At 48.3% G+C, this 18,128-nt stretch overlaps 1 protein-coding gene across 9 annotated transcripts in view; it reads right to left on the bottom strand.

Annotated features, from left to right (window-relative positions):
- Nucleotides 1–18,128, bottom strand: part of GAS7 (growth arrest specific 7) — a 161,682-nt gene that overhangs the window by 29,895 nt on the left and 113,659 nt on the right. For all 9 annotated transcript variants that reach the window (XM_075014664.1, XM_075014662.1, XM_075014663.1 and 6 more), the window contains 5 exons: nucleotides 17,878–17,993; nucleotides 14,455–14,529; nucleotides 5,989–6,067; nucleotides 4,271–4,399; nucleotides 2,598–2,721 (listed from right to left, as the gene is read on the bottom strand). In XM_075014664.1, the coding sequence (XP_074870765.1) occupies nucleotides 2,598–2,721; nucleotides 4,271–4,399; nucleotides 5,989–6,067; nucleotides 14,455–14,529; nucleotides 17,878–17,993 (523 nt within the window). The remainder of the gene's footprint in view (nucleotides 1–2,597; nucleotides 2,722–4,270; nucleotides 4,400–5,988; nucleotides 6,068–14,454; nucleotides 14,530–17,877; nucleotides 17,994–18,128) is intronic.

An 18,128-nucleotide genomic window follows, 5' to 3' on the forward strand; every position in this document is an offset into this window, starting at 1 on the left:
GTTTAGAACAAGTGGTACCTGCACCTGTGCAACCTATTTTGGACATAAGAGTCAAAGATTTATGCAAGTTTTGGGAGATGCAGGCACAATCTTTGTATTCCTTGTAAGGCTGTCTGTGGACAGTTTCTGCTGCTGCCTCTGTGCTCCTTATCAACTCTACCATGAGCCAGAGGACCCTGGTATCTGTTTGATTTACAGACAGGCAAAAATAAACTACTTTTTTAAAAATTGTTTTGGTGATGTTTTCAGAGCATGTGTTGTCTCAAGGGCACCACACCAAGACTCTCTCCTGCCACTTAGTGGACAGAATCAACCAACATATTCATAGTTTCGTAAAGGCTAGTAATTGTGAAAAGATGAAGAGTAAATCCCAGATACTCAAAGGGCTTTACATGCCTAAGTCAGAGTTCCACAAAACCCCTACTGAGTCTACAAAACTTCAACCTGGCTGTCAATGAATGCTGCTGGTGCTTAAATTCACTTGGCACCTAACTTTTTACTGTAACTGTTACCTAGCAACCTACATTTCTGCATTGGGGTATGCACACTTCTGCTTATCTCTTGCCTAAGCTCTCCTGTGATCCACAGACCAGGCAAAGACACCCACAAGAAGAGCCTGTGAAGGCTGGTCTGATAGGTGTCCTCAGAGACTGACTACCAGATTGGGACCCATTCAAAATCTGGCTGGAGGAGGTTGTTCTGTCACTGTCGGCCTTGGAATCCTGGGTGTCTTGTCACTGTGCAATGTTGATCCAGACTTCTGACGCCAACTGCCTGCTAGCAACCCACAAACCTCACCCACACTGACCTCCAGAAGGGTCATCAATGAGCTTGGGTCCAAAGCACATATGCATTCTAGGTTCTCAATGAGAGTAGCAGAAAATGGTTAACACCGGCAATGCAAAATGCAAAGCAATGCATTTTCCCCACAACTTATTCCTGGAAATGGCTATACTTTACAAAAATCTTCAGTGGAGAAAGGCACCAGACGTAGGGAATTTTACCCTGAACAATTAAAGTTCGGTGAAGTTATAAGGGTGTAGGCCATAGGATGAAAGTATTGGCCAATATTTACTATGGTTTGCTGCCAGTTCCAGGGGTGGAATAGAAATCATAGGCCATACTACCTTTCAATAGGTTTATGAGTCTAATTTAAGATCTGTTGGACCCTCTCCTTTCCACCCACATGGCTCTCACTGCAGTCCCCAGTGACCTTATTTTGGCCTTTACTCCATTTTTTTCCACCTCTGCTGCTTTTCACTGTCAGCCATCCTCTCTTTACCAAACTCTTCTTCCTCCCACCTTTCCAAAATAACATGCTCTCCTGGTTTTCCTCCTGCCTGTCTGACAGTTTCTTCCATTTCCCTTCTGGTGGGTCATCATCCACCCTGTCAGTGGTGTATCCCAATATTGTGCCCTTTGTCCCTCATTTGAATCCGTCTGTCTTTAGCTCACTGGTTCAAGTATCAGCTCTATGCTGCTGACATCTCTCCTTCTATCCAATTTCCTACTTTGGCCTGTCTCGCCAATATCTCCTCTTGGATGTCTTATCATCCGTTTAGCTTATCACAGCCAAAAGCAAGCACCTTCTACTCTTTCCCAAATCTTTATTACTTTCTCCTTGTCAAGCACGGCCATCCACCACATCACTCAGGTTCACAACCTGATGGTTAATTTTAACTCCTTCCTTAACCTTCTCTGTTACGTGCACATGCTGCCACTGCTTCCTCATCACCTCAGCAGAACATCCTTTTTTTCCTATGCCAGCAGCTTTATCTCTCATGAGCTACGTCTACACATGTATGCTACATCGAAATAGCTTATTTCGATGTAGCGAAATCGAAATAAGCTATTTCGATGAATAGCGTCTACACGTCCTCCAGGGCTGGTGCCATCAACGTTCAACGTTGACGTTGGGCAGCACCACATCGAAGTAGGCACTGCAGGGGAGCATCTACACGCCAAAGCGGCCCACATCGAAATAAGGGTGCCAGGAACAGCTGCAGACAGGGTCACAGGGCGGACTAGCACTTCCCGGGCAACAGCTAGCCACTCCCTTAAAGGGCCCCTCCCAGACACACTTGTACCAAACAGCACAAGATCCATAGAGCCGACAACTGGTTGCAGACCCTGTGCATGCAGCATGGATCCCCAGCTGCAGCAGCAGCAGCCAGAACACCTGGGCTAAGGGCTGCTGCACACGGTGACCATAGAGCCCCACAGGGGCTGGAGAGAGCGTCTCTCAACCCCTCAGCTGATGGCCACCATGGCAGACCGTGCTATTTCGATGTTGCAGGACGCGGATCATCTACACGTGCCCTACTTCGACGTTCAAGGTCGAAGTAGTGCACTATTCCCATCTCCTGATGGGGATAGCGACTTCAACGTCTCGCCGCCTTACATCGATTTCAACTTCGAAATAGCGCTCGCCACGTGTAGACATGGCGGGTGCTATTTCGAAGTTGGCGCGGCTACTTTGAAGTAGCCAGCACGTGTAGACGCAGCTACGCTGGCCCCTGTGCACCCCACCTTCTCTATGGCAGCATACTCCTCTCTCTGGCTGCCCTTCAGCAATTTATGAATACAAACCCACTCACCAGCCTGAGTGGACTTCCGCCTAGCTTTCTTGATTTCCTCTTCTGTCTTGTTGCTGAGCTTTATCTCCAGCTGCTGGGTTTTCATTTCCAGATCCTTCTGCCTTTCTGTCAGTGCTTTCCGGGCCTTGAATAAATAAAGCACAACACATATGCCTTACAGGAGAATAACTTCTACCTGCCTCACATCATCTACTGAGTCTGGCTCCTCCAAACTAAGTCATCCCAGCACAAATAGTAGGTGCTTTGGAGTGATAGTCTGCTCGCCATGCTGGTCATAAAGAAAAGGAAATAAATTCAACATTCCCGGGCTGATGACCCCCGCTTCCTGTCACCTACTTCCAGCTCACCTGGCGAGCAGCAGAGGCGAAGCAATGACCAGAAAAGACACATTGGGTGCACTGTCATCTGCACTAGCATTAGCTCAACATTGAAAAACTGATTTTGGTGTTACTCCCAGTGACATGAGGTTTACAAAAGTTAGCATTAGAGGCTCTTAAAATGGACCTGTTTAGCTCTGTGATGAAGACTGATGCTTGTAACAGGGGTGTCCAATATGTCCACCACTCACCAGATCTGGCAAATAGGACACGGCCTTGTAGCAAATACAAGGGTGGACAACCTGCTGCTCCTCCTGAGAGCTACACATGGGGAGTATCCCCCCTCACCCCAGCTTGGTGGGAGAAGTGCGTGACAGCAGCGACTCCAGTGAGTCGGTGGCATTGAATTAAAACTGGAGGGGTAGGGAGTGGGAGCCTGGTTCTGTGGGGAGGGGAAGGGCATTTATTTGGCGGTGGAGGGGAGGAGCTGGTGGTGCCTGGCTCTATAGAGTGTTGTATAATATAATGTTGTGAACACGGAAAGAGTCTCTATAAAATGTTATATAATATAATGTGGTGAATATGGAAACACCACCACAAGAGTGGAGAGCTTTGAATCCTTACTGGACACTGCTGCTTTATAAAATCAACTTAAGACCCTTAAATTCGATTTTTATCCCCTAGTGTAGACCAGGCCTGACGGTCTTCCATGGGCTGTCCCCCTGGCTGTCCAGGAAAGCCATGTGATGTCCACTCCAAAGTATACTTTGGTTTCTGTGAGAATGCTCAGCTAGCACTTAACCAGCACCAGGCTTAATGAGCAGTATTATGTTTCAGCTTCCAGCAGGATGCAGAGTGCTGACACCTCGCTTTTCCTGCCCTTTCTTCAGAGTCAGTCAGGTGAAGGCATGGGGTGTAGAACAGGGGATGGTGCATGACCTCAGCTGTCTGCTGAAGGTGTGGGTAGAACTAGCAGCGGCTTTGCTGGCGACCTTGGATGATCAATGTTACACTGATATTCCTGATAGGACCTGTATGACTAATGTGACTGCTGAGAACATGAGGATGGATATTTTTACCTGATGCCCTAGCAATGTATTGACCTAGAGAGTGGGAAGGATAGGGCTAGAGATACAATTCAGTGAAACAATATCCCCAGACATGACATGTTTCCCTGGTCTTCTATGAATCACCAGAACAGAACAAGCCTTAAGGAGTCTAGCAAAACAGACAACACACAGACCCTAGCAGAACCCTCTCCTGCATAGCTAGAAGCTGAAGAAAAGCATGCCACGAGTTTTTTTTTTTTTTTTAGTGTCCCAACAAAATTCACTCTGCTTCAGTCTCTGCTCTTACCTTTTCTACTGCAGTGTAGCGACTAGCCAGCTGTTTCCGTAAATCTGAGATGTGATGATCATATTTCCTCATATCTTTTTTAAAGTTCTCTCTGAAATTGAGCAGTGGTTTCTCCACCTCACTCTGGAGCTGGGAATGACAACAAAAAGGGGCATTGGGAAGTGCTAACAGCCACATGCTGGCCGAGACTAGAACACAACTGGCTGCAGTGACCTGTTTGTCCCGTAAGGCTTGCTCACAATGGATGATAATACAGTACTCATACTTAAATAAAAATGAAATTTTAGTAGTATGACAGCAGAATGGGCTGGGGAAACTTTCCCTCCCCAAAGAATGCCCTAGCCAAAGCTGCCTCTGCATTAGCCCATCAGTTTAAGGACTGTAGGAGAAATTTCTCAAAGGCTGCAAGATTCTCAGGCTCTTTCTGCCCTCTTCTCATGAGAAAATCTGAACCGTTGAATCTCCTATGGAGATGCTTGAACTGCTACCCTCACATTGCCTCATGCATGAATTTCCCCTGCCCATGCCCTGCAGGAACAGTGCTGACGTTATCCTCATTTTCTGATGGGAACTGAGCCCCAGAGAGAATGAATGACTTACCCCAGGTGACCCTGGGAGCCAGTGGCAGGACCAGGAATAAAACCTAAGCCTCCTGTGCCATAAGCGCAAGACTGTCCCACACCCCAACTCAAAGGCAGCAAGAAGCTGCATCTCTCAGGAGCAACTCACAGTCATGTCCTGAGTTCTCCAGTGAGCTGGGGACCACACTGACTGTCAGTGCAGCCTGCTCTTCATGTGGTCCTGGACTACAGTGATCAAGAGGGAGGGCAGAAATGAAGTGGAACAATGGTTCTGCCCACTTCCCTTTGCAGGTCAAGGTGTGGCCAGCTCACATGCAAGAAATTCACAGGAGGCCAATGCACTGTCTGCCTCTTGCACAATTGATGAGAGGGCTGGAATCCACTTGCTCAGTGGAGCACAAGGTGACCTCCCTTCAAGTACAGTAGAGCCCCTACTATCCAACCTAAATGGAACTGAAGGATAGTCAGATAACCCAAATAGTTGGATAACGTGGGGGCTGGCTGCCAGCTGCCCAGGACAGGTCTGGCTCCTGCAGGGCTGGCTGCCGTGACAGGGCCAGCTGCTCCCTGTGATTGTGATTTGCTGTTCCCAAACAATGGGAGCTGTGGAAAGCAAAGCAAGCTGAGGGACTTGCTGGTCACCACTTCTCGCTGTTCCAGTTGGCTAGTAATGGCAAATTGCAGACACTGTGAGCTGCAGGACTCCAAGCCTGTATACAGGCCATGTAAACAAAATGTCCCAGTGCATGAGTGACTTACCCTGATGGGCTGGGAAGTGAAGTTTGCCAATCCCTGAAACACAGGGTCAACTTATAAAAAAAAAAGAGATTTTTGCAATTTTTACCTATTCATCGGGGGCGGGGGCGAAGGTCACCTTATAAGTGAATGAGCTCATGAATGAGTATATACAGGAAGTTCTGTTCCCAGTTCCGGCAACAGAGCGTGATCTAATAGGTTAGAACAGTGTTTACACAGATTATAGATAGGCAAACAGATTTGACGGATTTCCTTAGTACTCTCAGATGTTTGCCTTTTGGGCCACAACGGTATATGAATATTTTCCTTATTAATAGCCTCCAAGGCCACTATCAAACTCATGGAGAATGCTCTTTGTGAGCACCGGAGCTTGCAGATTACCTTAGAGGAAAATTTGAGATGAACCTCTGCCTCATCAACCAGACTCTTCTTCAGCTGGGCCCAGGCCTCTCCTAGGGTGCTGAAAAACACAATGTCTCACTGGTTAGAGTCCTGATCTGTGGCTTGTATCCATATATAGCTCCCACTGGAATTTATGAGATTACCTGTTCTGTAACTGGTGTTCCTCGAGATGTGTTCCTCATATCCATTCCAAGTTGGGTGTGTGTGGGTGCATGCCCAGTTGCTGGAAGCTTTTTGCCCTAGCCAATAGCCACAGGGTCAGTGCGGCGGCCCCTGGAGTGACACTGACATGGTGACCAATATATGCACCGCCCGCGCCCCCGCTCTCAGTTCCTTCTCGCAGGCTACTCCAACAGTGGGGAAGGTGGGAGGGTTTTGGAATGGACATGAGCAACACTGGAAGAACACCAGTTACAGAACAGATAACTGTCTTTTCTTCTTCGAGTGATTGCTCGTGTCCATTCCAAGTTGAGGGAATACAAGCCAATGCCTAGGAGGTGGGGTCAGAGCCCTGAACGGACTGTAGGACAGCCCTGCACACCGCAGCTTCTTCCTCTGCGTACTGTATCAAAGCGTAATGTGCTGTAAATGTATGAATTGAGGACCAGGTGGCTGCCCTACAGATGTCCTGGATAGGCACCTGCGCCAAATACGCCACAGACGATGCCTGCGGTCTTGTGGAGTGTGCTCTAACCGGTGCGGAAGGAACCCCCACGATCTTGTAACACTCCTTGATGCACATCACTATCCAGAAGAAAATTCGCTGGGAGGAGACTGGAAGGCCCTTCATCCTATCAGCAACTGCCACAAGGAGTTTCTGCATTCTTCTAAAGGGCCCAGTCCTATCCATATAGAAGGCCAGCATCCTTTTAATGTCCAAGATATGCAGACATTGCTCCCTCAGGCAGGCATGAGGCTTTGGGCAAGATAACGGTAGGTAAATGTCTTGGTTAACATGAAATGTGGAGACCATCTTAGGGAAAAACATGGGGTGAGGTCTCAGCCTAACCCTACCCTTGTGAAAAACTGTGTACAAGGGGTCCACTGAAAGTGCCCTCAACTCAGATACCCTCCTGGCTGAGGTGACAGCCACCAAAAATGCTGTTTTGTAACTCAAACAGCAGGGAGCAGGTGCCCAGGGCTTGAAAGGGGGGCCCCCCATAAGCTTGGCTAACATCAAATTGAGATCCCACGGGGGCAGTGGTACCCGAACCTGGGGCTTAATTCTTTGTAAACCCTTCATAAACCTTTTGACTATGGGGTCTGAGAACACAGAAGAGGTTCCATGACCTGGGTGAAAGGCTAAGATAGCAGCTAAGTGCACTCTAACCAAGGAGAGGGACAAGCCCTCCTCTGTACCAGGTCCCATAGGTAATCTAAAATCAACAGGATGGGGGCTTGCAAGGGAGATAGCCCTCTACGAGACAACCAAACCGAAAACCATTTCCACACAGCGAAATAACTCACCCTCGTGGAGGGTTTGCTACTATTTACTAATACTTCCTTTATGGGATCTGAACAGGCCAGCTCACGTCTCTCAGCCACAGAGCATCCACACTGTGAGATACAGTGACTGGAGACTGGGATGTTGCAGTCTCCTCTTTTGCTGGTCAGCAGGTCCAGGTGGATCGGCAACGTCAGAGGCTAGTGGATTGACAGGTGCAGGAGGGCCGCATACCAGTGCTGACAGGCCCATGCCGGTGCCACCGAGATGATCAACGCCCCTACTGAGCAAACCTTGAGGGTGACCCTGTGAACTAGCGGGATCTGAGGGAATGCACATATCAGCCTGCCTGACCAGGGAACACTCAAGGTGTCCGCACAGGACCCCAGGCTCTGATTGTGGTAGGAGCAGAACGTCCTACATTTCGCAATCAGGTGGGAGGCGAACAAGTCCACCTGGGGATACCTCCACCTCCGGAAAACAAAATGAATGACTTCCAGGTGGAGAGACCACTTGTGATCTGTAAAGGACCTGCTGAGTTGGTCCGCCAGTGAATTGCACATACCTGGCAGGTAGAGGGCCTGCAGCATGATGATGTGCTGTGTGCATCAAGGCCTTGTGATACCAGGGAATGGCACGTGCACCCCCATTTGTTGATATAGTACATTGCTGTCGTCTTGTCTGCACGGACTGACACACAGGCTACGTCTACACGTGCAGCCAACATCGAAATAGCTTATTTCGATGTTGCGACATCGAAATAGTCTATTTCGATGAATAACGTCTACACGTCCTCCAGGGCCGGCAACGTCGATGTTCAACTTCGACGTTGCTCAGCCCAACATCGAAATAGGCACAGCGAGGGAACGTCTACACTTCAAAGTAGCACACATCGAAATAGGGATGCCAGGCACAGCTGCAGACAGGGTCACAGGGCGGACTCAACAGCAAGCCGCTCCCTTAAAGGGCCCCTCCCAGACACAGTTGCACTAAACAACACAAGATACACAGAGCTGACAACTGGTTGCAGACCCTGTGCCTGCAGCATAGATCCCCAGCTGCCGCAGAAGCAGCCAGAAGCCCTGGGCTAAGGGCTGCTGCCCACGGTGACCATAGAGCCCCGCAGGGGCTGGAGAGAGAGCATCTCTCAACCCCCCAGCTGATGGCCGCCATGGAGGACCCAGCAATTTCGACGTTGCGGGACGCGGATCGTCTACACTGTCCCTACTTCGACATTGAACGTCGAAGTAGGGCGCTATTCCTATCTCCTCATGAGGTTAGCGGCTTCGACGTCTCGCCGCCTAACATCGAAGTTAACTTCAAAATAGCGCCCGACGCGTGTAGACGTGACGGGCGCTATTTCGAAGTTGGTGCCGCTACTTCGAAGTAGCGTGCACGTGTAGACGCAGCCACAATGTCCTGCTAGATTGGCCCTGAAAGTCATACATGCTAGTCTGATGGCCCTGATCTCCCTCACATTTATGTGGAGCTGAAGGTCCGAGACACTCCGAAGAGCCTGGGTTCATAGTTGACCCAGGTGTGCTCCCCTCCCCTGGTCCAAAGTGTCTGTTACTAGGGAAAGTGAGGGCTGCTGAGGGGCAAAGGGGACTCCTGTGGGGATGATCCCCTTGTCTAACCACCAGTGCAGGGTCGACAAAGTCCACGTCGGCAGCGTAACCACAAAGTCTAAACTGCCTCTTACAGGGTAACACACCGATGATGGCCATAGCCATAGAGGGCGCATCCTTAACCTGGCGTGCTGTGCCACGAAGCTGCACACTGCCATGTTACCCAGCAAATGCACACAACACCTGGTCATCATGGTGGGAACTGCCAGGATGTCTCAGATAATGGCCCCCACGGACTGGAACCTCTTGTCTGGAAGGAACATCCTGACACACCTGGCATCCAGTTGTGCCCCTACAAACTCTATTGATTGAGATGGCACCAACACCAACTTTGCCTCATTGATCAAGAGACCAAGGCTTACAAAGGTTTGACGGATCAATTGTACATGCTGAATCACCTGCTTCCTGGAATGACCCTTGACTAGCCAGTCACCCAGGTACAGGAACAGCTGCACCTCTTGGCTGCATAGGTGTTCTGCTACTACTGCCATGCATTTGGTGAAGACCCTTGGGGCCACAGCAGAACAAAAGGCAGGTCTGTGAACTGCCAAAAACTTGAGAAACCTCCTGTGAGGAGGGTAGATCGAAATATGGAAATACCCATCCTGTAAGTCAAGAGGGTAATTCTTTGTAAACCCTTCAGAAACCTTTTGACTATGGGGTCTGAGAACACAGAAGAGGTTCCATGACCTGGGTGAAAGGCTAAGATAGCAGCTAAGTGCACTCTAACCAAGGAGAGGGACAAGCCCTCCTCTGTACCAGGTCCCATAGGTAATCTAAAATCAACCCCCCCCCAGCTCCAGCATCAGGAGCATGAAACCCAGGGACAGCATACGAAATTCTATCTCCCTCATGAACTCGTTGAGACCTCTTAGGTCCAGGATGCGTCTCAAGCTCCACTTTGGTTTTGGAATTAGGAAATACTGGGAATAAAACCCCTGAACCTATGAGGAACTTCTACAGCCCCAGAACCCAGGAGGGATTGCATTTCCTGCCGTAAAAGGATCTCATAAGAGGGGTCCCTGAAGAGGGATAGGAAGAGACTGAATGGCGTATACCCTCTCTACCATACACCGCACCCACTGGTCTGTGGTGATGCTGCACCACATATGGTAAAAGGGGGACAGGCAGAACGAAAAGTGGGGATGCTGAGTGGGTGAGATTAATTTGACACTCCCAACTGTGCCATAAAAACTGCAGCTTGGGCCTGTGGTCCCTTTTGATGGCATGAGGCTGTTGGCCTGAACGTCGCCTGCCTGTCCTGTTCCACCTTCTAGTACTGTCCCTTTGAGGCTGTGAAAACTGTTTTTGCTGTGGATGGGTGTTAAAATGCCTGCATTGGTTGGCAGGTGTACGAAGGCTCAATGAGCACAGGGTGGACCTGGAGTCTTCCAGACTATGCAGTTTTTTATCTGTCTTGTCTGAGAACAGGGTAGGGCCACTGAAGGGGCGGTCCTGGATTGTCTGCTGAACCTCAGTGGTAGGCCCGAAACTTGCAACCATGCCTCCCTGTGCATCATCATTCCAGAAGCGATAACCCTCATAGCCGTGTCCATGGCATCTGGTGAGGCCTGCAGGGCCGCCTTGAGACCAGTTTGATCTCCTCTACCACTGCTGCTAAGTCCTGCTTCGCTTCGGGTGATACCAGTTCAGAGAACCTAGATACGGCACTGACTGTGTTGTATGCATCCTTGCTAACCAGGGCCTGCAACCCTCCAATGTAACCCTCCTGTTGAGTAAACCTTCCTCCCATAACAACAAGAAGTCCTGCAGCACCTTGCAGACTAACAGATATTTTGGAGCATAAGCTTTCATGGAACCCCACGAAAGCTTATGCTCCAAAACAGGTTAGTCTATAAGGTGCTACAGGACTTCTTGCTGTTCTCAAACATACAGACTAACACGGCTACTGCTGTGATACCCTTCCTCTCACAGAGGTCCAAGTGCTTAGCATCTCTTTTTCAGGGCGGGGGGGGAGAGGGACACGGACAACACACACCCTGGAACCGTTAGTGCTGTCTATGGCTTGCAGTGTCCACTACCAGGGAGTCGGAAGAGAGGTGGGTAAACTGATGTTCACTGCCCTGGAATGGAATAAAGTACCATCTCTCATTCCTATGGGCCGTAGAAAGAGCAGAAGCAGGGGTCTGCCAAACTGTTTTAGCCATATTGGCAATTGTTTTGATTACGGACCTCCTCTGTTTGCACTCCCAAGTTTTGGGCCACTCTCCTGAGTAGCTGCTGAAACGCCCTACCATCCTCCAACACCAGTGAGGCCGACGAGCTCACCATTGCCTTATCCAAGGAGGAAGAGGATGACATCCCTTGCACCTCCATCTAGAGGGGAAGGGAAGCGGGGACCTGTCCCGTCAAATGGCCCCCCCCCCAGGAATTTTGGGGTAACTGGGAGGAACTGAGGGTGGAGCAGACACTGGTACCAGCTGACCAGAAAAACCACCAACAGGCGGTGTTGGTACTGTGTCCTGTACTTGAGCCGGCACCAGTGCCTGCCCTATCGGCACTGGAGGTACAATCACCAACTGCACCAACACCATTGAGGTCCAGTCACACTGTGGTGGTGCTGACACCAGTGCAGACAAGATAGACGCCGGTGATTCTGTAACGCCCGCCACTTCCTGCTGACGGTGCGGCAACAGGGCTCCCAGCAACGCTAACAGTGCTGAGTGCACGACTGGCAGAGCACCCGGCATTACTGAAGTGAAGCCCACATTCTGGCTCTGCACCTCGTGAAATGCCCATGGGGTCCAGAAGGGCCACTGATGCGCCACCTACAAAGCCAGAGGCCAACCCGTATAGTCTAAATGACAACTATAGTGCCTGCAACAGCTATGGCGCAACCTTCTTGACCTCCCACTGTGCCTGGAGCTCAAGTATAACGAGTCCGACTCCGACGCTGATTCAGAAGCCAATGACCACGGTGGAGCCACTGGAGTTGGCGCTGATGTCAAGCGCATCAATGACTACGCAGGTGCTGGAGCAAAGGGCACCTGAAACTGGCCCACAATCTCTCCCTGATGGGGCAGCACCAGACCACTCAGTACTGACTACAGTGTCAGTGCCGGCATTGACGTGAGTGCGTGGGTTGGTGTTGGCATAATATCCGTAGGCTCCCACTGCTCAGTCTCGCTGCTATGGTGCCAGTCCTCTACCGATGGGGAGGGACTCCGTACCGTTATTTGAAGAAGGCCTTGTGCTGCCTGAAACGCCTCCGGGGTTGAGGGCAAGTCCTGCACCTGAGGGAACCTGCTCCATACAGGCTGCAACATTCGCATCTTCTGCCCTTCGAGCAGAGCCAGAGCTGTGGACTTATGGCTGCCATGCTTGGATGTCAGTAACCTATGCCTCTCATGCCTTCTCTTCTTCTTCAGCACTGGAGATTGACTCCGATGGCACCAAGACGGTGACGGTGCCTGTTTCCGGTGCCGAGAGTCCTTGGACAGCACCTTGGTAGATGGTGCCACTGCACTTTGGACTGAGGAGCCTCCACTCTCCATTCCTGCTAGGGACTCCTGAGGTTTAAGAGCTGCCTCTGTTAGCAGGATTTTAAGGCGTTGGGCCCCGTCTTTCAAAGTTCTGGTCTTAAAGGCCTTACAAATTGAGCAGCAGTCATGCAAGTGTCCTTCCAACACACAAATCAGACAAGCTGAATGGGGGTCACTCTTGGGCATACGTCTGCCACACTTTGAACAAGTCTTAAAGGCTGGGGAGCCAGGCATTCCTCAGCACCAGTTGGAAGAACAGGGGCTGGGACAGCCCTGCCTCAGCTATCAGTGAAGACACGAAAGACTAAACTATTAAACTCAAACTATTTACACTACCATAAGCTACTAGCTACTTAATTAGAAAGGAAAAAGCAAGAGCTCCAACGACCAGCAACGCAGCAAGAAGGAACCAGGGAGGGGGGATGTCAGGCGGTGCATATATCGGTCGCCATATCAGCGCCACTCCAGGGGGTGCCACACTGACCATATGGCTACTGGCTAGGGCAAAAAGCTTCCAGTGACTGGCTGTGCACCCACGCACACTCAACTTGAAATGGACATGAGCAATCACTAAAAGAGCCACCTTTTTTTTTGTGCAGTAAACACTGTTATCAGGCCCTGCTTTGCATGATATTCAGCATGCTGATGTATGCACCATCCAGCATAATCATAGAGTGCGTCTCCTCCAGCGTTGAGACAGTAGCATCAGTTTGCACCTTTCAAATCTCATACATAAAGACCTGGCCGGCCCCCTCCCAACAGAATTCCCTCACACTAAGGGAAAGTGTTCAATCATTAAAACTATCATACACAATAGTAACTGTTAGAACAAAGTCTGGACACTGTGTAAGAGGGATAGCTGTGTTAGCCTGTAGTGTCACCAAAAAAATGAAAAAGAGAAGCAGTCCTGTAGCACTTTAAAGACAAACAGTTTTATTTATTAGCTAATCAGCTTTCGTGGGTAAGACCTGCTTCTCCAGATTTCAACAGGAAATTGTGGGTGTTACCCACAAAAGCTCATTACCTAATAAATAAAATTGTTCATCTTTAAGATGCTACAGGGCTGCTTTATCATCTTCCACAATGTTTAGAACCCCTGAGCCTGAAACCCTGCGTACAAATGTGGTTTAGCTATGTGTCTGCTTCAGAGCCCTCAGGTCTGTGTTAAAGATATCTGCAGCCACAGACATTATCACATCTCCAGACAAACCATTAAAGTGCACACAATGTCCCACTTGATACAGTGAAAGTGGTGGAAATGGAAGGAGGCTATGGAACGGGACATCCATTTACAGGCAGTCAAGTGAGCATAACAACAGAGTGCCCAGAAGACAGAAAGTCAAGTAGGAACAGATTAATATTTTCAAATTAAGGATGAACTGACTGTGCAGGATGGAATCATATTCTGAGGCCAGACAGCTGCTATCCCTGCCTCATTACATAAGGATGCAAAGCACGAAATTCATGCCTCACACCCAGGCATTGTCAGCTAAGTGAAACATGCTCATAAGCATGTTTGCCAGCCAGGAACAAATACACAATTTTGCTCCTTGAACAAAAAGGGTGCAACGCCTGCTAGTTATATGAACATCACCAGCTAAAAGAGACTCATCACATGAACTACGTGCCACACCGTGGGACTTACATTCTTCGGTGAAAAGCGGTACTCGATTACAAGAGATATACTTACACAAGACCCTAATTTACCTCCAAAGAATTCAGGAGGTAACTGAATGATTGAGAATCACACCTCTTACTTTGTCTTACCCCAAATAAGAGGGTCAGAGTAAGCACTCATCACTCTATGGAAGGCGTCAAGAGAAGAGCATGTGCCTAAATTAGAGGAAATGCCTTGTACAAGGCTCCTTACCCTTCTTCTTGAGCAGCCAATGAATTCTGAGATAGTTTGGATAAGTTCTTGGCATATTCTTCCTCAATCTTTATCCTACAGAAGACAGACAGGGAAAATATATTAAAGATGGAAAAAAACACCACACTACAAAATAAATTACCAGATTTTCCAGTGGGCCTTCACTCATGAGTGTTCCTTTTTACCTCCTATTATAATTAACCCACGGAGCTCACTGATAAAAGATATCGTTGACCACCAAGAATAGCCATACTAGGTCAGACAATAGTCCATCTAGCTTAATATCTTTGTCTGACACCTCAATCTGAGACAGTGTCTGAGATGCGTTACCTAAAAAGAATAGTTCAGCTGTGTGAATCTCACCCACATCCTCTGAAGTAAAGCCTTATGCGAAGACTTCATTTAGATTCTTGAAAGGATTCTATCTTCCTTGAGTGCTCATTCAGCATCTAAAATGTCCTAGAATTCTATCCATAGATATCCTATAGTACAGTTTGAATTATTCAAGATTTTCACTTTGACTCTGTATTTTCTTTCACATGGAGGGGCACTATATGTGAAAGAACCTATCATTCCAACACATTTCCTAGCCTGATGATATTGTATCCTGGTGATTATCCCCATTCCACCAAATTAACAAACCTTAGAGAGACATGGGAAGTCATCCTCTTCTTGGCAAGTATCAGAGGGATGGCTGTATTATTCTGTATCTGAAAAAATGATAAGTCCTTTGGCACCTTATAGACTAACATTTTTGGAGCATAAGCTTTTGCAGGAAAAGTCATGCATCTGACAAAGTGTGTCTTTGCCCATGAAAGCTTATACTACAAAAAAATCTGTTAGCCTATAAAGGTGCCACAGGACTTCTCATTGTTTCTTCTTGGCAGTCAATTGACAATGAGTAGGACGTCTTCATGTCTCCCTCCTATTTGAGCATCCACTGATGGCTGATCAGCCCTATTCTGGAGCCGCAGGTCTTATCACTGAAGGGGCAGGTGTTGATAGCTGCTGGAGGGCCACAGAGCAGTTTTTGACACTCATTCTTCTTCTCCACCTCTCCTCGTGTGCACTGCGGCAGGACCTCTCAAATTGTGGCACCTCCTCTGGATTACGGCTCTCCACTGGGGATAGTCCTGGGCAAGGTTTTCCCAAGTGTCAACACCGATGCTGCACTTTGTGTGTGCACGTTCAGCATGTCTTTATATTGCTTCCTCTGGCCCCCAACACTCCTCTGTCCTTCCTTCAACTCAGAAAAAAGAATCTGTTTTGGGAAGTGCTGATCAAACATCAAAACCACATGACCAGTCAAACAAAGTTGTTGTTGAATGATGATAGGTTCAATGCTGGTCATGTTCAAGTCTTACAGGATGCTAGTGTTCATACACTTACCCTCCCAAGAGATATTCGGGATTCTCCTGAAGCAGCGTTGATGATATTGTTCAAGTGCTTTCAAATGACGCTTGTATGTTGTTCAGATTTCATACACATATAGTAGCACTGGAATAACCACTGCACAATAAACAAGGAACTTTGTCTTTGCATAGATGTCCTGGTTTTCAAAGACCCTTTGTCTCAGGCAGGCAAAAGCAGAGATTGCACAGCTCAGACAATGCTGGATTTCTGTATCAATGTCAAATTCAGTGAACAGATGACTTTCAAGGTATGGGAAATGCTCCACATTTCCCAGCAGCTCTCCGTTGACTTCAATAGAAGGTACGTGAAATTGTCCCATCAGCGAGGCCTGGTAGAGCATCTTGGTCTTTCTGACGTTCAGCGTGAGGAAGAGATTCTCATCAGCTTCAGTGAAGGTGCTTAAGATGGTCTGAAGAGTTCTGTGAGAAAGAGTAGCAACCATGCTGTCATCCATGTATGGGAGCTCTATGATTGAGGTCATGGAGGTCTTGCTTTTAAGCCTTCAGTCTCCTGAGATTGAAAAGCTTCCCATTCATTCTATAAACAATCTTTATGCCATCTGGAAGCTTGCCACCCAGGAGGTGAAGGGTCATGGTGATGAAGAAGCAGAACAGTGATGGTGCAATGATGCAACCTTGTTTGGCTTCCGTTTTGAATTCAAAGGGCTCGCTTTGGGATCTGCTGTTGCTCAGTACTCTGGCACTCATGTTGTCTTGACGCAGCCTCAATAGGCTAATGAATGTTTTGGGACAGCCAATTTTTGAGCAGATGTCCACAGGGCACTACGAGTAACTGAGTCGAACGCTTTGGTTAGGTGGATGAAACTCATGTATAAGGTCTGGTTTTGTTCACAACGTTTTTCTTACAGTTGCCGAGTGGTGGAAATCATGTCCACTGTTCCTCTGAACATTAAGAAACCACATTGGGATTTTAGGAGAATTTCTTCTGAGAGTGGCAGGAGTGAGTCTGCAAGGAATTGAGCTGAGATTTTCCCTGCCATTGTCAGGAGGGAGATGCCATGATAGTTTCTACAGTCCCACTTGTCACCCTTCTTGAAGAGACTGACTATCAGGGGATTCTAGGACCAAGGTGGAGAGGTGGTTCAAAAGCTCATTATAGTGCTTTTTTCAGTGAGACGCAATTCTTCATGGTCTTTCAAGAGCTGGGTACCATCGTTTGATCTCAGGGGACTGATTCCATGGTTACTCAGTCCCTACACAGCTTTGGTGGCATTGACAAAACCTCTTATATTGCTGATGTCTATGACATGCTGGCGTTCTCATGCCTCCTCAGTCCACCAGTGGTTTTTAGAGGTCATGTTTTACACTGGACTGCTGCCTGAGCATACGCTTCTCTCTGTACAGTTGATGTCACTTTGCAGGCCCTAAAAGCTTTCCTTTTTACCCTAATCAGGTGTTCAATTTCCACATCGTTCTCATCAAACCAGTTCTGATGCTTCCTGGTCTGATAGCCAATGGTTTCCCCACAAGCTCCAATGATGGCATTTTTCAATTGACACCTGTGTTCTTCACATCTTCCAGATGTGCTGTCGGCAGTTTCCTTTGGAGCACTATCTGGAAGTCACTTCATCTGATGCGATCCTTCAAGACTTATACATTGAGCAAATACAGTAAACTCTGATATCTGGCATCCACGGGACCAGGAGTTCCCAGATAATTAATATTGTGGATAAGCAAGAGTACTCATGCTGGATGGGAGAGCAGAGGATCTGGCCAAGGTGCACTCAGATGCAGCAGGAGGGACACAGGGCAGCACTGAGGGGCCTGCATCTGCTCCCCAGGTAGCGGGGTGTTGCTCTCCCTTCTCTGTGCACAAACCTCAGCTCTGATGCCGCTTCTCCGCACTGCTGCTCAGTGTTCACTAACCAGATCTGCCCACCTGTGAGTCATGCTGGTTATTAGAGTGTGCTGGTTAATCAAATAGCAGTTAATCAAGAGTTTACTGTATACAGAGAGTACAAGAAATACTCAACAGAAAGATTCTAATTACCTTTCTCGAACAAACTCTGCCATTTCTTTCTGCATTTGTTTTCCCTTGAGTTGCTTTTGGAGTAGAATTTCAAATCCTGATACTGTGTTGTTCCCTTGTGGATCCTTCTTATCAGCCTGGAAGATAAATGGCAGCTAGGTCACGTACAACAAGAGACATATCACAGCTCCTAGAATTCTAACTACAGCAATACTGTCAAAAGAGGGCATTTCAGGTATGGGAAACAGCTGATTTTCATACCAAGAGGCTCC

This window comes from Carettochelys insculpta, chromosome 20 (assembly GCF_033958435.1).
Source record: "Carettochelys insculpta isolate YL-2023 chromosome 20, ASM3395843v1, whole genome shotgun sequence".
NCBI lineage: Eukaryota > Metazoa > Chordata > Testudines > Carettochelyidae > Carettochelys > Carettochelys insculpta.